The sequence below is a fragment of the Mesoplodon mirus genome (assembly GCF_964341445.2).
Source record: "Mesoplodon mirus genome assembly, chromosome: 3".
NCBI lineage: Eukaryota > Metazoa > Chordata > Mammalia > Artiodactyla > Ziphiidae > Mesoplodon > Mesoplodon mirus.
The window spans coordinates 123399249-123417788 of NC_138978.1; the positions used below are offsets into that span (position 1 = coordinate 123399249).

The 18540-nt window shown below is 47.3% G+C and overlaps 1 protein-coding gene across 1 annotated transcript in view; it reads left to right on the forward strand.

Annotated features, from left to right (window-relative positions):
• LOC309799228 (sodium/potassium-transporting ATPase subunit alpha-4-like) overlaps positions 1–16068 on the forward strand; it is a gene marked incomplete at both ends in the record, with an annotated part of 30696 nt that extends 14628 nt beyond the window's left edge. Inside the window, 15 exon segments of the mRNA XM_082612209.1 lie at positions 439–628; positions 1002–1128; positions 1130–1169; positions 5097–5233; positions 5633–5783; positions 6104–6272; positions 8075–8229; positions 8386–8509; positions 9772–9917; positions 12708–12814; positions 12816–12836; positions 12930–12964; positions 12967–13030; positions 15665–15756; positions 16040–16068. Of these exon segments, the coding sequence (XP_082468335.1) occupies positions 439–628; positions 1002–1128; positions 1130–1169; positions 5097–5233; positions 5633–5783; positions 6104–6272; positions 8075–8229; positions 8386–8509; positions 9772–9917; positions 12708–12814; positions 12816–12836; positions 12930–12964; positions 12967–13030; positions 15665–15756; positions 16040–16068 (1587 nt within the window).
• Between the last annotated feature and the right edge of the window lie 2472 nt (positions 16069–18540).

Below are 18540 nucleotides of genomic sequence, written 5' to 3' on the forward strand. Positions count from 1 at the left end.
GAACCCGTGTCCCTTGCATTGGCAGGCGGACTCTCAGCCGCTGCGCCACCAGGGAAGCCCTAGCACAGGTGTTTGACTCTAAGTTTTCTTTCCTGTCTTCTCTGCTGTCTCTGTGGCCCCCTGACTTCTGCTTCTAGCTACCCAGGCAGAGAGGAAGCAGGGAGGGGAGAGTGCCTGGGCTGCCCTTAACGCCAGTCTGGCTGAGAAGATAACAGATTCCTGTGCAAATAATACCAGGCTGGAGGTTCCTGCAAGGGAGGAGGGGTGGGCTCAACCAAAGGTCGGATTTTGCTGGAGGGAGGGGGGCTGCGCTGGTTTAGGGGACAAAGGAAATGGAGGTATGACAGAGCTTGCCTGTTGGCTTTACCCTCAGAAAACTTACCCTTGCTTCTTTGCCCCAAACCTCGCTCTCTCCTCCTATTCTTCTCCTCTCCCTAGATGTCCATCCACCTTCGGGAGGACGGCTCCCAGACCCACGTACTGATGATGAAGGGGACGCCTGAGAGGATCTTGGAGTTTTGCTCTACTTACCTTCTGATAGGGCAGGAGTACCCAATGGATGATGAAATGAAGAAAGCCTTCCAGAATGCCTACTTGGAACCGGGAGGTCTGGGGGAACGCGTGCTAGGTGAGGGGGCTGCGGGAGAAGCCTTTGAAGAGTGGCATCAAAACAGTCATTATTGGGCTTCCCTGGTGGCGCAGTGGTTGAGAGTTCGCCTGCCGTTACAGGGGACACGGGTTTGTGTCCCGGTCTGGGAAGATCCCACATGCCGCGGAGTGGCTAGGCCCATGAGCCATGGCAGCTGAGTCTGCGCGTCCGGAGCCTGTGCTCTGCAACGGGAGAGGCCACAACAGTGAGAGGCCTGCGTACCAAAAAAAACAAAAAACAAAAAAAAAAACAGTCATTATTTGTGGGGTGAAAAATCTAGGAGGTTGGGGCGAGCAGGATAGAGACATAGACAGTGGAATGACTACTGGTCCTTTCTTCTGTCTCTCTCTAGGGTTCTGCTTCTTGAATCTGCCGAACACTTACTCCAAGGGATTCAAGTTTAACACTGATGAAATCAATTTTCCCATGGATAACCTTTATTTTGTGGGGCTCATCTCCATGATTGACCCTCCCCGAGCTGCCTGATGCCGTGGGCAAGTGTCGGAGTGCCAGGATTAAGGTAAACACTGGAGCATCCCAGATGCCCCTCACTTGTCATAAACTGGATCAACAGTAGAAAACCTCGGACAGAGTAGGTTCTTGGTTTAACTGAACTGATTTCTCCTCCTGAGCTTATGAGTTGCAGTCTTAGGAGAGAACTTAATAGTAAGTGTCCTCTGTAGTTAGAATCCTGCCTTGCATTGAACATTAGAATCACCAGGGGATGAACACAACATCATAGATCAACTATACTTCAATAAAATTAAAAAATAAAATGGGATCACCAGGGGAGCTTTAAAAATCTGATGTCTTGGCCATACTCCAGACCCTTTCAATTAGAAATGCTCAGGGTGGAGCCCAGGCATCTGTATTTTTAAAAACTTTCCTAGAGATTCTGATGTGCAGACAAATTTGAGAACCATCACCCTAGGACAGTGCTTCTCAAACGAATGTGCATGTGAATCGCCTGGGGGTTTTGTTGGAATGCAAATCCTAATTCAGTAGGACTAGGACACCCCAAGATTCTGCATTTGTAACACACTCCCAGCTGATGCCATTGCGGCTGGTCTGCAGGCCACACTAGGAGTGGCAAAGTGGTAGAAGGTGTCCTATAAATGTACTGCTGGATGGGTTGTAAAAAGGGTGAGGCCAAGAGGGCTGGGGGCCTGGAGCAGGCACTAGTGAGAATGAGAGATTGAGAGCTGGGGCCCCTCAACGGATCTGACTCAGGGTGAGAAGCTGCCCTAACAGGTGTACGTCCAGGAGTAAAAGCTAGAAACCAAAACGAAGTGGTTCAAGAGTAAAACGCAGCTGCAGAACAAACCTAGAGATGGGAATTCCTCTTTAATCAGGGTGGGCTTTGGACTTCATGGGATAGCAGCAGTAAAATTCCTCTAATTCTGAGATGCTCTGTATCCCACATTTCAAATTCTAAGACTCCTGTACATCTTCATAGATTAGGTATTGTCACCTTCCCGGCTCATACTTGATATTCTGGGAATATCTGGGAGGGCAGGTTGGAGGGAGTTGGGCTAGAAGTATTTAAGGAGAACTGGATGCTATCTGTTAGAGATGGCTTCATCTTGACCTTTAACTGTTGGCAGTTTGTCTTGGAGCAGCCTGGGCTGCACTAAGTACAATGATTCGTCACTACAGTGGGAACCAAGGAATAGGATATTATTCTGAGTGAATTCCCTAATTACTACAAGATGTTTGGGGTGGTACAGTTCTTTGCGGAGACAGCATTATTATAACACGTCTGCATAGGATAGCCACGTATCTTGATACTCCTCCGTGGTTCTATAAGCTACCACGTCATACATACTGTGGGAGATAAATGCAGAAGGGGTTCATTTGCATTTTCTCAGCTTTGAGGTGGGCTGCCAGCATGAGGAATAAAATTGTGGTTATTATTGTGCATTGTGTTATTGCTGTGCACATAATAACACAGTCTAAAATTCACCTCACCTGGGAATTTATGGATCTCTTTAGCAAGAAGAAGAGTTACAATTGTGCCTACTGTGGGGGGGAGGCCCAACCAGGAGACAAAGAGGTGATTTGAGCCAGGTGGCCTGCCAGAGCAGGACACGGTCACGGCCTGAGGCAGAACGAGCTGTGATAGGTAACCATCTGAATAAGATTGCGGCTGGCCTGGAGCTGACACCTGAAGCAGGAGGCCTGGTGCTTTCTGGGCCAGACCTTGTTCTGGGCACAGGTTTACATTTTAATTTCTTACTTCTTCTGGACCTGAAGCTGACAGGAATTTGGCAGACTTGGTGAGGAATTTTGAATCACACCCTTTTCCCTCTAAGGAAATGTAAGACGAACACATGAGGCCATCCTTCAAGGTGGACAAAATGTAATGGTTATACAGGGGGTTTTCCCATAGGGGAGACCCTTCCAAGGTCAACTCCAAAATGGTGTTGATGCCAAGCTAATGGATATGATGAGGCTGCTGAAAGAGGCTGGTTAACGGCTGCATGGCAGCAAAGTTTTTACAATTGACGGTGGGACTGGTATTTCTCAGAGCCACGTGTTCAGACCTTTGGAATAAACTTAATTTTACAAAACTAAAATAAGGGACTTCCCTGGCAGTCCAGGGGTTAAGACCACCCTTCCAGTGCAGGGGGCGCAGGTTTGATCCCTGGTTGGGGAACTAAGAGCCCACATGCTGCCTGGCGTGGCCAAAAAAAAAAAACAACAACAAAAAACTAAAACAAAATGATGCCATCCTCTTTGCCACTACCTGAGGCCCTTAGTAGTATGAAGATACTTGGCCCCTGCTATGAACGCAGCCCCCTCTAAGAACTGCAGCTGAGCCATGAGGGCCTACAGAATGGTCACCAACACTGGACCGTTTCTCTCAGATGGGTCTGATCTGGGGGAAGAGAGTCCAAGGGAACAAGAGGGCAGCTGGCAAGACTGCGTGGGAACACCAGAGGTACAGCCAGCACCGAGAAGTTGGAAATGAAATTCTTTTAGTACTTGACAAATTCCAGAAACCACTAGATGTTCTTTACTTCAAAGGGAGCCATTCTTTGTAGAACTGCGCTTCTATTGTATGTATGCATCTCAATGTTCTGTGAAATTGTGTCCTAGGAACTCACTCTTGGGGTGACTGACTTTGTTTTTATTTCTCCAGCCTGGCATGGAGGTGATACTTCCAGAAACTACTGCAGATCGGCCCATCTGAGTGGTCAAGCTGGGCTAGCTACCACACATGTCCTACAGGTCATTATTGATGAACCAGTAGGAAACGTTCAGGGCACTGTAAGCCTGGAAAGGCATCACTGAGGGCTCAATCTGAACCACCTCTGGAATCTTCTAATCTTCTGTGCAGTTCCCTCTCAGATCCTCACCAGTTACCTCGTGCCCCACAGGCCGAACTTGGTGAGGCCCCAGTGCCCCACAACCAAGCCAGGGCACTTGAAACCAATGGTGTGGGTAACTGCTCACAGCACACCTTTCCTGAGTCTCTGGTGATCCCAGATTAGTTAGCACTCCTTCCAGCAAGCCCGCTGTGCCAGTGTGGAATGAGGAGGGCTCATGGGAAAACTCCTTCAAAGCTTATTTCCACGCTCTGGAAGTAAACAGACTGACCTTTCCAGGACCTCTGTTCTTAGTTCAGCCACAGTCAGATAGTTTCCTTCTCCCTCCCACCAGAGCCTGAGAATTACGTGCTTGGAGGGCACTTGGGAACCATGGGCAGTGGTTCCCAGGAAGCGATCTTTCCTTCATTCTGTAATTGCTTGTTGATGGATTACTATGTGCTAGGAATTATGCTATGGCTGGAAACTTAACGAGGAATCATAGGCACGGCCCCACTCTCTCCAGCAGGGGAGAGAGACAGACAAGCCATCACACAGAGATGTGAGGAGGACTAAATGAACAGAAGGCTAGAAGAGCACAGAGCATGAGCACCTGATCTTTGGGGAGGAAAGGGACAGGACTAGGGCTGACCCCAGGTATCCAGAAAAGGGCTGGAATCCAGGGGCACGAGGAGACAGTGGGAAAAAGAGAGGTAGACTGAGGATCGAGATGAATGAGGGCCTAGATGAAATTTTGCTAGGCAGATGGATTATTCCAAATGCTCCTTTATTACCATTGTTCTGTGGGTAGGTGTTTCTGTCTTAAAGAGGCAGAATATCTTCTGGAGCAATTAAATGAAATTCTGAATACAGTAAATACACCCAAATCCCTGATTTATTCCTGGGAAAACTAGAGCTCAAATTATCCTATGTTTTATGTTCTGATGGCCCTGACCCACTCCCATGGGTTGAAGCCACCGTAGCAAGATTTTTGATTGACAGCACAAGTTCTTGGGAATGAGCTACTTAAACCCCTGTGGAATGATAGCAGTGATCTGTTAGTTCTTAGAGAGAGAGGTGAAGGACCCGGGACCTCCCTGAAGATGATTCTGCTCCTTTTCCCTCCCCTTCCAACCAAGGTGATTATGGTAACAGGGGATCATCCCATTACAGCCAAGGCCATTGCCAAGGGTGTGGGCATCATATCAGAAGGCACCGAGACAGCAGAGGACATTGCTGCCCGGTTCAAGATCCCTGTCAGCCAGGTCAATGCCAGGTGAGATCCCTGAAAGGACTCAGATCTGCCATTTTTTCCCTCCATCCTTAGCCTGCCCCACCCACTAACATTTTCAGAGGTTCTTTCTATAGGTAGGATGTGCAGAGTTTACTTACTGCAAAGTAAAACATAATAGGAAAATGACCAAGCAACTATGTCGGTGGGTTTTCCGATGAAGGTGGGACAAAGAAGGAGGTAGAGAAGAGGGAGGAGGAGGCGGGAGAGGAGGGAAGGAATGCAATGTGCCAATCTGGGGACAGTGCGTGGCTGGGGACAAGTGAGGAGATGGGGTTGAAAGGAGAAACAAGGAGGTTAAAGCAAAGATGGCTTAGAGGGCACCAGTACACCTGGTGAATTCTCAACACTCTGAACTAGTCTTTTGAAATTCCTCTCCCTCAGGGATGTCAAAGCCATTGTAGTGCATGGCTCAGAACTAAAAAATATGAACTCAGAGCAGCTTGATGAGATCCTCCAAAACCACACTGAGATCGTGTTTGCTCAGACCTCCCCCCAGCAGAAGCTCATCATTGTAGAGGGATGTCAGAGGCTGGTAAGGGAGACCAAGGAGGCTTGGAGAATCTGGAGGGAACCACATGGCACAGCCCAGCCCCAAACCAAGCATAGGAATGTGTGGGCTGGGCTAGAGGAGGCTCCAGAGAGCATCCCATCATGAACCCCTGAGACAGGCATCCATTTGGGGGCTCCCTGTGAGTTTTGCTATCTCAGGACGTGCGGGAGAAGGAAGGGCCAAGAGGCCTAAACCAAGCATGATTACATCAAGAAACAAGGGATGATGGAATCAAACTGACCTTTGGGATGGGTCCTCAATCTGACACAATAATTATTTCACTCTCTCTGTGCTTCACCCAGGGAGCCATTGTGGCGGTGGCAGGCGACTGGGTGAACGACTCCCCCGTGCTGAAGGAGGCGGACATCGGCATTGCCATGGGCAATGCTGGCTCTGATGTGTCTAAGCAGGCAGCTGACATAATCCTGCTGGACAACAAATTTGCCTCCATCGTCATGGGTGTGGAGGAGGGTGAGGAAGCAGGGTGCCCAGGGTAGGGTGAGGAAGCAGGTGCCCAGGTTGGTAGGTACCAACTCTCACCTGCTCAGACTCAGGTGAGAGTTGGGGTACATTATTCACATTCCCTTTGCCCATCCTCCAACCTCCTGTACAGACTGGGAGAAGTCACTGTAAGTCAAAATTTTTCAAATTAGATTCAGCTGGTACTTAGCACATCACTCTCTGGAGCCCTTATGAGATTGGAGGAAAGTCCAGATTTTCTAGGGAGAGTGGGGCTCTAGTGCAGCACAGCATTGTTTTTCTTCTCTCATGGGGATTCAAGTGGGTCTACAGTAAGTTTCAGGGTATAGCTATACCGTGAGACTACTCTGTACTCCACAACCTCAGGAGGACTTTCTAGCAACCTGTTGTCTGAATGATGTTGACATATCAAGATCAGCTGGAGCCTGATCTATGCAGTGACTGCATGAGCTAAACTAAGCCCCCTCTTTCCCAGAGACAATACCCACTAGCGTACAGGAGAACCCCAGAATTCTGCTTCCCAGGCTCCCTGATTTCTGATTTCTGCCTGGAGCTATGTTATGAAAATCTATGACAATCCACATAATAGTAATAGTTAACATTTTATTTAGACTTTGTATGATCCTCAGTAGTTTATATCCACTCAATTCAATGAACTTTCTGAGTATCAACTATGTACCAGGCACTAGTCTTGATCCTGGGGATACTATAATTGGGAATAAAAACACACATCCCTGCCCTTGTGTAACTTAATTTCCAGTGGAGACAGACAGACAATAAAGTAAACTGAACAGTATAATACAAGAAGACAAGTGCAACGGAAAAAAATGAGTAAAGCAGGGAGTGGAAGGAGAGATGACAATATTAGAAAAGGTTGTCAGGGAAGGACTCAAGCCATCTTGCAAGGCAGGAGGAATGAAGGTGAGGGGTGCCCAAGATCACAAGCTAGTTATGGCAGAAAATGGAATTAGAACCCAAGCCCAGGCTCTTTCCACTTCAGACTTTTATTTAAATTGAAGTATAGTTGACTTACAATGTTCTGTTGGTTTCTGGTGTGTAACAAAGTGATTCAGATACAGATAGATAGATACATACATATATATGTATGCACATATATATACACATATATTCTTTTTCATATTATAGTATATTACAAGATATTGAATATAGTTTTCTCTGCTATACAGTAGGACTTTGTTGTTTATCTATTTTACATACAGTAGTTTGTATCTGCTAATCCCAAACTCCTAATTTATCTCTTCCCTGTCTCTCCCTTTTCCCCTTTGGTAACCCTAAATTTGTTTTCTATGTCTGTGAGTCTGCTTCTGTTTTGTAAATAAGTTTATTTGTGTCATGTTTTAGGTTCCACATATAAGCAATATCATATGATATTTGTCTTTCTCTGTCTGACTTACTTCACTTAGTATGATAACTTCTAGGTCCATCCATGTTACTGTGAATCAGCCTTAATCTTCTAATGGCTTTTATATTGGCATTCTCACACATATCTAAGTATTAACAGGCCCCACCCTGCTTAATTTTCAGAGGTCAGATGATAGTAGCCATGTTGAACCCAAGAACAAAGAGTATACAGATATGGCATGTTAATAAATCACGGCTCTAATTACGAGTCACACAATTTAGAAACAAAACTGGGGCTGCCAAGGCCTAAGACCTTCGGACCCTTTCATGGACTGTGACACTGCTTTGTAGTGGTCTCTCTGTCCAGGAGCTGGTTTGTGGGAGACGTGATGTCTCTGTGCTTCTCACAGAAGGTTGACCATCCTTCCCAGGCCGCCTGATCTTTGACAACCTGAAGAAATCCATCGCCTATACCCTGACCAGCAACATCCCTGAGCTCACCCCCTTCCTGCTGTTCATCATCCTCGGTATCCCACTGCCTCTGGGCACCATAACCATCCTCTGCATTGACCTGGGCACTGACATGGTGAGGACTAAGCTGGGATCTAGCTCATGGAACTCCTGTGAAACAGACTGAGGAGTAGGAAAAAGCTGTGTCCGGGGAGAGGGGCAGAGCTCGAGTTACTTCTGAGTTTCCTTCTGAACTGTGTGTTCCCTGTCGCTTCCACCCTCCATCCTCCAGGTCCCTGCTATCTCCTTGGCTTATGAGTCGGCTGAAAGTGACATCATGAAGAGGGCTCCACAGAATCCAAAGACTGATAAGCTGGTGAATGACCGTCTCACTGGCATGGCCTACGGACAGGCTGGTGTGGCCAGAGGAATGAGGGGTGAAGGGAGCGGGGAGCGGCTGCACCAGCGTGGCCACTGGACCAATCTTGGCTTGGAAGTCAGGGAGATATTTTCTTAACAACAAACTGTGCTGGGCCCTGGGACACAAAAAAACATTGATCTCTGATCTACCCTTGACTTAAGAGTCTAGTCAAAAAGGAGCAAAAGTACATAAAATGATGGCAAGTTGTTCTCCAAGTGCCAAATGAGTATAGATAGGACATACTGCAGGAGTACAAAGCAAGAGGACTCACCAATCTTGAGGACAGTTGGAGAGGTCTTATGGAGGAAACAGGACTTAAACTTGGTGCTGGAAGATAGGGCTTAGACTAGTAAATGGATGGTCTGGTGTGGGGGACCAGAGGATACCTGATTGTTGAAGAGTGAATAAACCAGTTTGGTGGAGTGCTTATTCCTGATAAAGAAGTAGTGGAAAATGAGGCTGTGGACACAGGTAGCATTTATAGCAGGGCCAGCTTTGAAAGACGTTTGAGAGCCATTAGAGGTCTTTGTTCTTGAGTTCCTAAATACGATAGGGGTACAGGAAAGAGATGGGGACAGAGGAGACAATCCTAATATCTAGAGATGGAAACACATAGGAAAAAAGCACAGATTTAGGATCCATACCTATGTTTGAATCCCAATTTCACAACCTGTATGACCCTGGACAATGATTGAGTCTTTTTCGTGCTTCAGTTTTCCCACTTATGAAATGTAAATGATAGTTCAGAATTGTTGTAAGAATCAATGTCCACTGGTCCCTACACAGTGCACAGATCTGCGGTCAGTAGGCAAACATTAACGTCAGCCATAGCCGTGGTCCAGGCATGAGGTGGTGGAGGTTTTGACCAAGGGAGAGACAAGGGGCAGATGGGAGAGATGCGACGGGATGAGAGGACTGATGAGTGCCCTGGTGTCAGAAAGAATGGACAGGGAGGAGTCCAGCACTCACTCAGTGGGGAGAGGGAACAAATCCCCTCTAAGGTCCTTTCCAGTTTTAAGCTTATATGATAAAAAGATGACTCTAGATTACAGCTTAGAAAGAAATGTCAGAGTTTGGAGACAAGTCCTACAGAGATGGTGGGATCAGATCATTAATGGCATGAATCTTCAGCAATACAGCTCAGACACACATCAACCCTGCTAGAAGCAAGCCCCAGGCAGCACCCCTTCCATGGTCTGCCTTTTGAGATCCTTCTCTGAATCAGGTTCCCCTGACATGAGACTCTATCACTCACAGGGATAATTCAGGCTCTGGCAGGATTCTTCACCTACTTTGTGATCTTGGCTGAGAATGGTTTTAAACCTATTGATCTGCTGGGCATCCGCATCAGCTGGGAAAATCGATACCTCAATGACCTGGAGGACAGCTATGGACAACAGTGGGTGAGTAAAAGGTAGGGTAGTAGATTGTGACCAGTAAGAGTGAAGAAGTAATGAGGAAGAGTGAGTGTAGCAAGTTTTTGCAGAGTAGGAGAATGGAGGCACCAGGCAGACAGAGATGATCCTCATCTTCAGTCCTACAGGAGCTTTCTAACATTTGTCCTCAGTCTCCAATCACATCAGCAAATATGCTTCTCTTTGTTTACGATGACTTCATTTCCATTCATTCTTACTGTCTGTTGTCTGTCCTTATCTTCCTGGGTCTTTTTGGCTTCCTTGGACCTGGAAGTCTACTTTGTCAATCAACTTTTTGGAGCTGATTTCTGGTTTTCCAGGTTCTAATCATCATTGTCCCAGAAATGAGTGCTGGGTCCACTTTCTCCTGTTATGCTCCTTTTCCATGGGTAGTCAAAGAGTATGATTTTAAATCTGAAAATGTATTTTCTTTGTATATCTCTTCGTTGTTCTTCTAAACTTTTCAAACTTAGAGGATGCGTCTCTGTATTAGTCATTCCTAACACCCAAGATGAATAAGGTCCAAACCGAAGCCCTCCAACCAACAATATTTGCTTAAGAATTTTAGTGAGTATGCTTGTTTGCATCTGTGAACGCCCATCCCAATTTCTAAGACAGTGGGAGATGTGACGCCAATTTTTGCTAATATCATAGGACCATAGAGTTCACACAGTCTACAGAGGACATTATGGTCTATTGGAAAGATTTAGTGACTTGCTTAAAGTCCCACAATGAATCCCTATAACAGTTGGACTAGAAATCTGGACTGATTCCTGCCCGGCACTTTCCCACTTCACCATGATGTCTCCAAACCAAGATAACTGCAGGTCTCTCAAAAATATGTTAAAATCGGGGCTGTTGGAACATTGCCCCTCATACACAGTAGGCTTCCACTATCTGAGCCTCATGAGACCAACAGATGTCAATGTTCCCAGCTACCAACACTGCTCCAGGGTCCAAAGATGCCCAGAGTCCTCATTGCTATTTACCTTGTCAACATCTCCTCAGACCTCGGATCAAGACCCTTGTTAGTTTTATATCTTGATACCATCTCCCTGCTATCAAGATGAAGCTTGACACATGTTTATTTACAATAAATTAAAGATAATTAATTTGAATTAACATCAAATTACATCAGTGACGTCTTGAGATATTCCAAAATGGGTTGAGAACAATTGCCCTGTGGAATAAAGGCCATAAGGCAAGGTCTCTGCCTCTTCCACTGCTGTAATCTTCAGATAATCGAGTATATAGCTGCCCACCCAGGAAGTACCCTACGTACTGCTAGATAGCTCCTTATCTTCTAAATACCTCTAGCAGTAATTCCATTAATCACCATTCTTTCATTCATTCATTCAGCAAGTATATGTTGAGCATCTTCTATGCACTGGGTACTGTTTTGTCCCTGGAATATAGTAGTGAACAAATTTGGCCAAGTTACTGCTCTCATGGAGCTTATATTCTAGTTAGGGGCACAGAGTGGGAGGGGAGAAAGATAATAGCCAAATATATAACATATTGGGTCCATGGATTTTAAGTCCAAGTCCAAGAAGTGTTGGAATTGGGATACTAGAGTAGGTGAGATGGAAAGATAAAGACAGTGATCAGAGAGAAAAGAGGTGCTTGAAATTAAAATCACAGAAAAATTGTGGCTATTGGAAAAGACAATGTCTGGAGTTTAACCATGGAAGTTAGCAGCCGGGTGGGGAGTAGAGGATACAGTTGGAGGAGAAGATCAAGACGGTGAGACCATGGTACGGGGAGGATCATCAACATGTATATTTAAACCTCCCAAACCGAGGACACAGCAGTTAGAGTGATGGTGAGTCAGGAGCTAAAATTTTCAAGTGATGTTGGGAGTGGCTCAGTTTTGGTAGCTGGCTGCAGGGGATAGTGGTGGTATGATCTGATGCACAGAAATGTGCTGACAGGTCTCATTCTAAATTCAGTGCTTGGCTCATCGATTTCCAGCCTTTGTTTTCTAATTGTTTAGGGCTCTATATTTCCCTCCAAGTACAACATTGACCACATCCCATGAGGGTCTATCTGTAGTATCTCATTATTGTTTAGTCTTACATATTTTCAAATTCTTTATTCGATCTACAAGTTATTTATAAACATGCTGTTTTATTTTTTTTTAATGGGCTTTTTTTTTTTTCTCCAGTCTAGTTTAGATGCTCCTCTCCTGTGTTTCCATAGCCCTCTGTGATCTCCCTCTTGTAACCTACCTACTGTGCTGGCATAGCATATTTATCTTCCCCACTGGACTCTAAGCTCCTTCTGTGTAAAATGTGAATGAAAGAATGAACAAATGGATGAGTGAATGCCTCCCATCTGGTACCACTCTTCGGGTATCCCTTTCCCCTCTGCATGCAGATTCCCCTCTGGCCCCATCTTCCTTACCTTTTTCCTCTGACCCTGTTTTCCTCTTGAAGTCCACCTTCTTCCCTTACACCACCCTTCTTCTTAGTAAATATTTATTGAGCCATAGTACCTGCCATTCACTGAATGAAGCATGGGGAGAGGAGACACAGAGATAAGTAAGACGAGGTGCTTGCCCTTGAGGGGCTCTCAGTCAGGGAAGGCAAACATATAAACAACTCACAATTACAACATGGAAAGTGCTAAGACAGAGATACATGTGAAGGGCTGCAGGAATCTAAATAGGGGACCTATCTCAGCCTTGGGGTCCGGGGAGGCAGGAGAAGGAAGAAGCCTTTGAGGCATATTTGAATCCCTCCTGACACTGATGGCTCCCCTCTGCCCGCCCTCCCCCAGACCTATGAGCAGTGTAAGGTGTTGGAGTTCACATGCCAAACGGCCTTCTTTGTCAGCATCGTGGTTGTGCAGTGGGCTGACCTCATCATCTGCAAGACCCGCAGAAACTGTCTTCCAGCAGGGCATGACGTGAGCACCGCCCACCGGCCCCAACACTCTCCCAAACTGCACCCCTAACTCTCCTTCCCGGCCTCCAACACACCCTTAAACATTTCCTCTCAGAAACAAGATCCTAATATTTGGGATCCTGGAGGAGACGTCCTGGCTGCTTTTCTGTCCTACACTCCAGGCATGGACGTGGCCCTGCGAATGTACCCACTCAAGTGAGTAAGGGGAGGGGTGCAAGGCAGGGTGTCTCTGGGCACAGGAAGAGCACATGGGAGGAGGCATGTTTGAGCAAGGAATTCAAGAGGGGAGCAGGCTCCACTCAGTGATGTAGAGAGAACTGCCTGTGCTCCCAGAAGGGCATCTTATCCGGGGAGGAATTAGGGACTGTACCAAGTGATCGCAACCCACTAGACATGCAAACTTAGCAGATTTGCCAGTGCTTAACAGAGTGGTACCTTTTCTATGATAATGCGTGGTATAGCTGTCCCAGGCTACACATTGCTTGGAGCTGGTGTAATCATAAAACAGCCTAATCTATGCATGGCTAACTCTGCTGTACTTCTGCAAATCCATTTTAATGTTCATATAGGTGGGTGGGCACACTGAAATTCTTATTGTCTGGTACCTTGTTTGGTTCAAGTCCCAAGTTTTTGTTTCTTTGTGTTTTTACATTAGTATATGCTTGTGAAACTTTTCCATTTAACATTTTTATAAAGAAAAAAGCAAAACTCCCATTTCATTCCCACTCCTCCCCCACCCTGCATTGGTAACCTCTATTAATAATTTAGTGTGTAGTCTTCCAACTGATTTTCTATGTGTTTACACACTTTGCTCACCTTTCTGTCCCTTGCAGTGTTCTACACAATGCTTTGTATTCTGTAGCTTTCTGTCCCTTGCAGTGCTTTACACAATGCTTTGTATTCTGTAGCTGCTCAATTAATGTTTAATAAAAGACATTGGCACTGCCCTTAGATACTGACAATTCCAGGTTTGAATTTTGGCTGTACTGTGTATTATTCTATGACCTTGGACAAGCTGGCAACCTCTCTGAGCCTCAGCTTCAACTGCAAAGTCTCGATAACACACACCTGGCAGATTGTTCTGATAATTACAGGTAGAAATGCATATAATACATGAAGCACGACATTTGGGTCCCGGTGGGCACCTTGTTAATAGTAGCTCAGTTGTTGCTGCTATTAATGTCAACATATAAATGATAGTAAACGTGGTTGAGCATTAACTGTGCTCCCAAACACTCTTGTACGTACCTTGACCATAAAACTCATCACCTAATACTGTGATTATTTATTTTGTGTGTTTATCTAACCTCTTTTCCCTGATTGCTTGAGCTTCTTGAGATCAAAGACCATCGTGTCATCATGTTTATTTCCCCAGGACCTAGCACATACACAGAGTAGACATGATAATTGTTGTTGAATGAATGCATGGCTGTATGTCCGTAACTGTTTATATTGGTTGAGGGGTGTGTGTGTGTGTGTGTAATGAACCATGGCCTAGGCCTGCCCTGTCCAATATGGTAGCCACCATCTTTATGCAACTGTTGAGCTCTTGAAATATGGCTAGTGAGACTGAGAAATTGAATTTATAACTTTAGTTGACTGAATGTTAAAAACTAAACCAGTGTCAAATATTTTTCAATTAAATACAACTTTATTGTTTTGGTTAGACTACATTTTCCTTTAACCACTGAAAATTTAGTGTCTGAGTTGAGATACACTGTCAGTGTAAAATGCTCACTGGGTTTCGAGGACTCGGGATAAAAAGAAGAATGTAAAATAACTCATTAATTATGTTTATATTGATTACATGTTGAAGCAATAATATTTGGGGTTAAATAAAATATTAAAATTAATTGCACTTTTTTCTTTTTACTTATTTTCATGTGCCTACTAGAAAATATTAACTAGCACATGTGGCTCACAGTATACTTTTTTTAAAATAAATTTATTTATTTTATTTATTTATTTTTGGCCGTGTTGGGTCTTCACTGCTGGGCGCGGGCTTTCTCTAGTTGCAGCGAGTGGGGGCTACTCTCCGTTGCGGTGCATGGGCTTCTCATTGTGGTGGCTTCTCTTGTTGTGGAGCACAGGCTCTAGGCATGCGGGCTTCAGTATTTGTGGCATGTGGGCTCAGTATTTGTGGCACGTGGGCTCTAGAGAGCAGGCTCAGTAGTTGTGGCGCAGGGGCTTAGTTGCTCCACGGCATGTGGGACCCTCCTGGACCAGGGCTCGAACCCGTGTCCCCTGCATTGGCAGGCGGATTCTTAACCACTGCGCCACCAAGGAAGCCCTCACAGTATATTTCTATCGGACAATGCTGCTCTAAGCCATCTCTCTATCATCCAAGGGACAAATGTGGTCCTGATTCAAGCCCTCCCCAGAGTCCATCTTCCTGGTCTATAGAAGAGATTCAGGAAGAAAAAGATTTCCTCATCTTTGCAATATAGAACAGTGTATATATTCCCTGGCAAGATATACCCCACATCTAGTCTCAGACCCATCCTGCTTGGAGTTTGTGGGTGCAAGGTCTAGAGAACCCAGAAAGCAAAGGAAGTCTCCCTCAGAGACTCCACAAAAGCTGGTAGACAATCTCTGTGAACACTGCATGTACCTCTAACACGGCATTTATCCCTTTCTGTTCTCACTGGCTTTTTATGCTCCTGTCTTGGCCCCTCCGCCCTCACTCCCCAGGCTCTGACCTCCTCAAAGGTAGGGATCAACCTCCCACACAACAAACCAAACACTCGATTCCCAGGCGCTGTTCTCTGCACCTGCCTTTCACTGGCCCCTCTATCTCCGCCCCCGCTGACCAGCTTTTGCTCTCTTCAGGATAACCTGGTGGCTCTGTGCCACTCCCTACAGCGTCCTCATCTTTGTCTATCATGAAATCAGAAAACTCATCATCCGTCGTCACCCTGGCGGTAAAGCTCCCCTGCACCCTGGCCTGAGAGTCTGCCAGCGTCCTGACCAGCTGCCCCACTCCCCCTGGTTCCTCCAGGCCCACTGCCCTTCTCCCCAGCTCACTGCCCAGCCTGTGCTGTGCCTGGATCCTGCCTTCTAGTCCTTGACCCCAGCACGCTGCTCCTTCTAACCCTCAGGGCCCTGCCTTCCACCCTCAAGCCTCCCACCTTGTCCTGGCTCACCCTTCTGTTTTTCTCCCCTTGAGGCCTTCCCCAGTTCACTCTGGTCTCTTCTCTTCCACAGGCTGGCTGGAGAAGGAGACCTACTACTAAACTCAACAGAGGAAGATCTTCACATGACATCAGGGTGTCCTGAGCGCCAGGTGGGGGAGGGTTGGGGTAATGAGTTTGGGAAAACATCTGAGAGTGCACATTAGTTGGGGCAGGGAGAGGCCAGGAGGAAGAACCTTGGATGAGAGAGACAGGTGATCCTAGGGCTGGGTTGAGGGCACCATGGATAGGAGATGAGGTGGGTTGAGGGGAGCCCAGCCTGCATCTGACTGGAGCCCAGCAGGGGGCTCAGTAGCCAGTCAAGAGAGTAAATGTTTGCAACAGCCCTTAGCTCCTGGATGTGTCGCATCTGATGTTTGGAGAATGGGGATTACTGTGACACTCTCTCCCTAGGTCTTCATGGGAGCCAGGCAGGGGAAGTCTTTCAGGGACCAGAGTCAAGGCTGAGAAGGGATCAGAATCAAGCATCCTTGCCCCTTGAGGGCTACCCCCTCAAAGTCACTCTCCAACCCGACAGAGAACAAGGACAGGACAAGTCCTGGGATCAGAGAAACAGAGGAGGTGAGAGAGGAGCAGGGGAGCCACACCTCACAGAGGGGCCACAGCGCCCGCTCAGGTCCTCAGATCAACGTACAGACTCATAGACTTTTCGTGCTAGACCTTATTTCATCATGAAGAACCTGAGGTGCAGAGAGGTTAAATGACTTGGAAGGGGCCACGTGGTGAGTGGTGAATGTGGGGCCGCTGCCCTGCCTCTGAGGAAGGGATTGGTGTTCCCGTAGCCCCAGTCATTAGGGCATCTCGACCCCATGCCAGCCCTCAGCTGTTTTCTCTGGCGTAACCTTGAAATAGAGGCTGGAACGACGCTGAATGGATCCCTGTAGCCTTTACTCTAGGCAAAGCACCCGCCCCCTCATGCCCCAGCTCCACACAGGTGATGGATGTTCCCCAAAGCCTGGCCTCCGAGCCTGGGCCCAGCACTTGCTGCGTCTCAGGCACGTGAGGAGTCCCCGGGAGACTTTCTCTCCTGCCCACCCTTGGTGGCAAGCTCTTCCTTCCTCTTCACCCACTCGCTGGCTTTTGCCCTGTGAGCTGGTCCACTTTACCCTGTGGATCGGTTCGCTCTCAGGCTTCTTTTAGAGGAGAGGGTTGGCTGTGCCGAACAGCATACAGAGAGAGAAATGCTGAGAAAAGCTGGTGGAAATCGTAGACTGTCACCAAAAACAAAGCACATGTGTTAGGTGACTGCACATTCTGTCTGGCGGTAGACAAAGGCCTTACTCACACCATCCATTAATCCATACAACCAATACATTCTTACCACCCCACCCGGTTTTATAGATGAGGAAACCAAGGTCTGTCTGATGGCAGAACTTGTGCCCTCAACCACTTTTCAGGCTAGTCTTATGATGAAGGCTGGGCCAAAAATATACCAATGCAAAAGAAGAAAAATAGGATAGTGATAGAGGAAGGGCTGTGGACGAGTCTGGAGGATGAGAGGCCATGGACTAGCAAAGGGAAGGCTGTCATAAGGTACACCAGCCACTCTCCCCCTACATCGGGCCCTCCTCAGAGGTCTCTCTCCCACCTGCTCCCCTCCCTCCTCCAACACAAGGTCTCCTAGGGACAGGGCTGTATCAGTCTGGGGTCCTTCCCCGATGCTGACAGGGCTGAACCAGAGCCCGGAAGACGGAGGGGCCAGGGTGTGTGTGAGTGAGTTTGGGTGGGGGAGCATGGAGGGGCCAGCTCCTCAAGTTTCAGTAGCAGGAGCTTTGGGTGTCTGGTGGGTTAAAAATACAGAGGCCCCAACTTAGGGTCATTTGATATCGGTGGCTGAGCCTGAAGGCAGGGGCCTAGAGGGAAGGATTTGAATAGAAAGTATAGAGAAAGTATGGGAGAGGAGGAGAGGGAGGAGGGGACGGGTGCAGCTGCTGGAAGGGATCCGGGTGGCTCTGGAGAGCCAGGGCCAAGGAGAGGGAGGAGGATGGGATGAAACAGCCTGGTAGCTGCAGAAGCAGAGAGGGAATGGGGCAGGCCTGGGTCACCGTTTTGTCCCATCTCACACCCTGGGGGTACGAGAGGTCAGATTCAGGATGGAACGAGTCTAAGGTCCCAATGTCTCTGTCCCAGTGTTCCCCCCTCCTCCAGAGCGCAGCAGAAGGAGAAGCTGGGGCTGAACGTCATCTAGGTCATATAGGTACGGGCGGGTCCACCTGTCTCTCCTGCTGTCTTTGCTCTGGTCATGGGGCTGTGGGCACGTTGGTCACTCCCTTGAGATGGGTTCTGAGGTCTCTCCAGCTCCAGCATGCCCTGCCTAGCTACCTCTGGCCTCTCCTGCGCCAATGACAGCTGTCTCTCTTGGACCCACTCCTGCCACGTTCTTGAGATTTTCCCTGGCCTTCCTTGCTTAGCCGTGTAAGGTCTGCCCTGTGGGAGTGCGGAAAGGTCATTCCTCTAACATAACTTCATGGTGCAAAACACCCGCTGCGCCTCCAACATCGGAGACACCTCAGG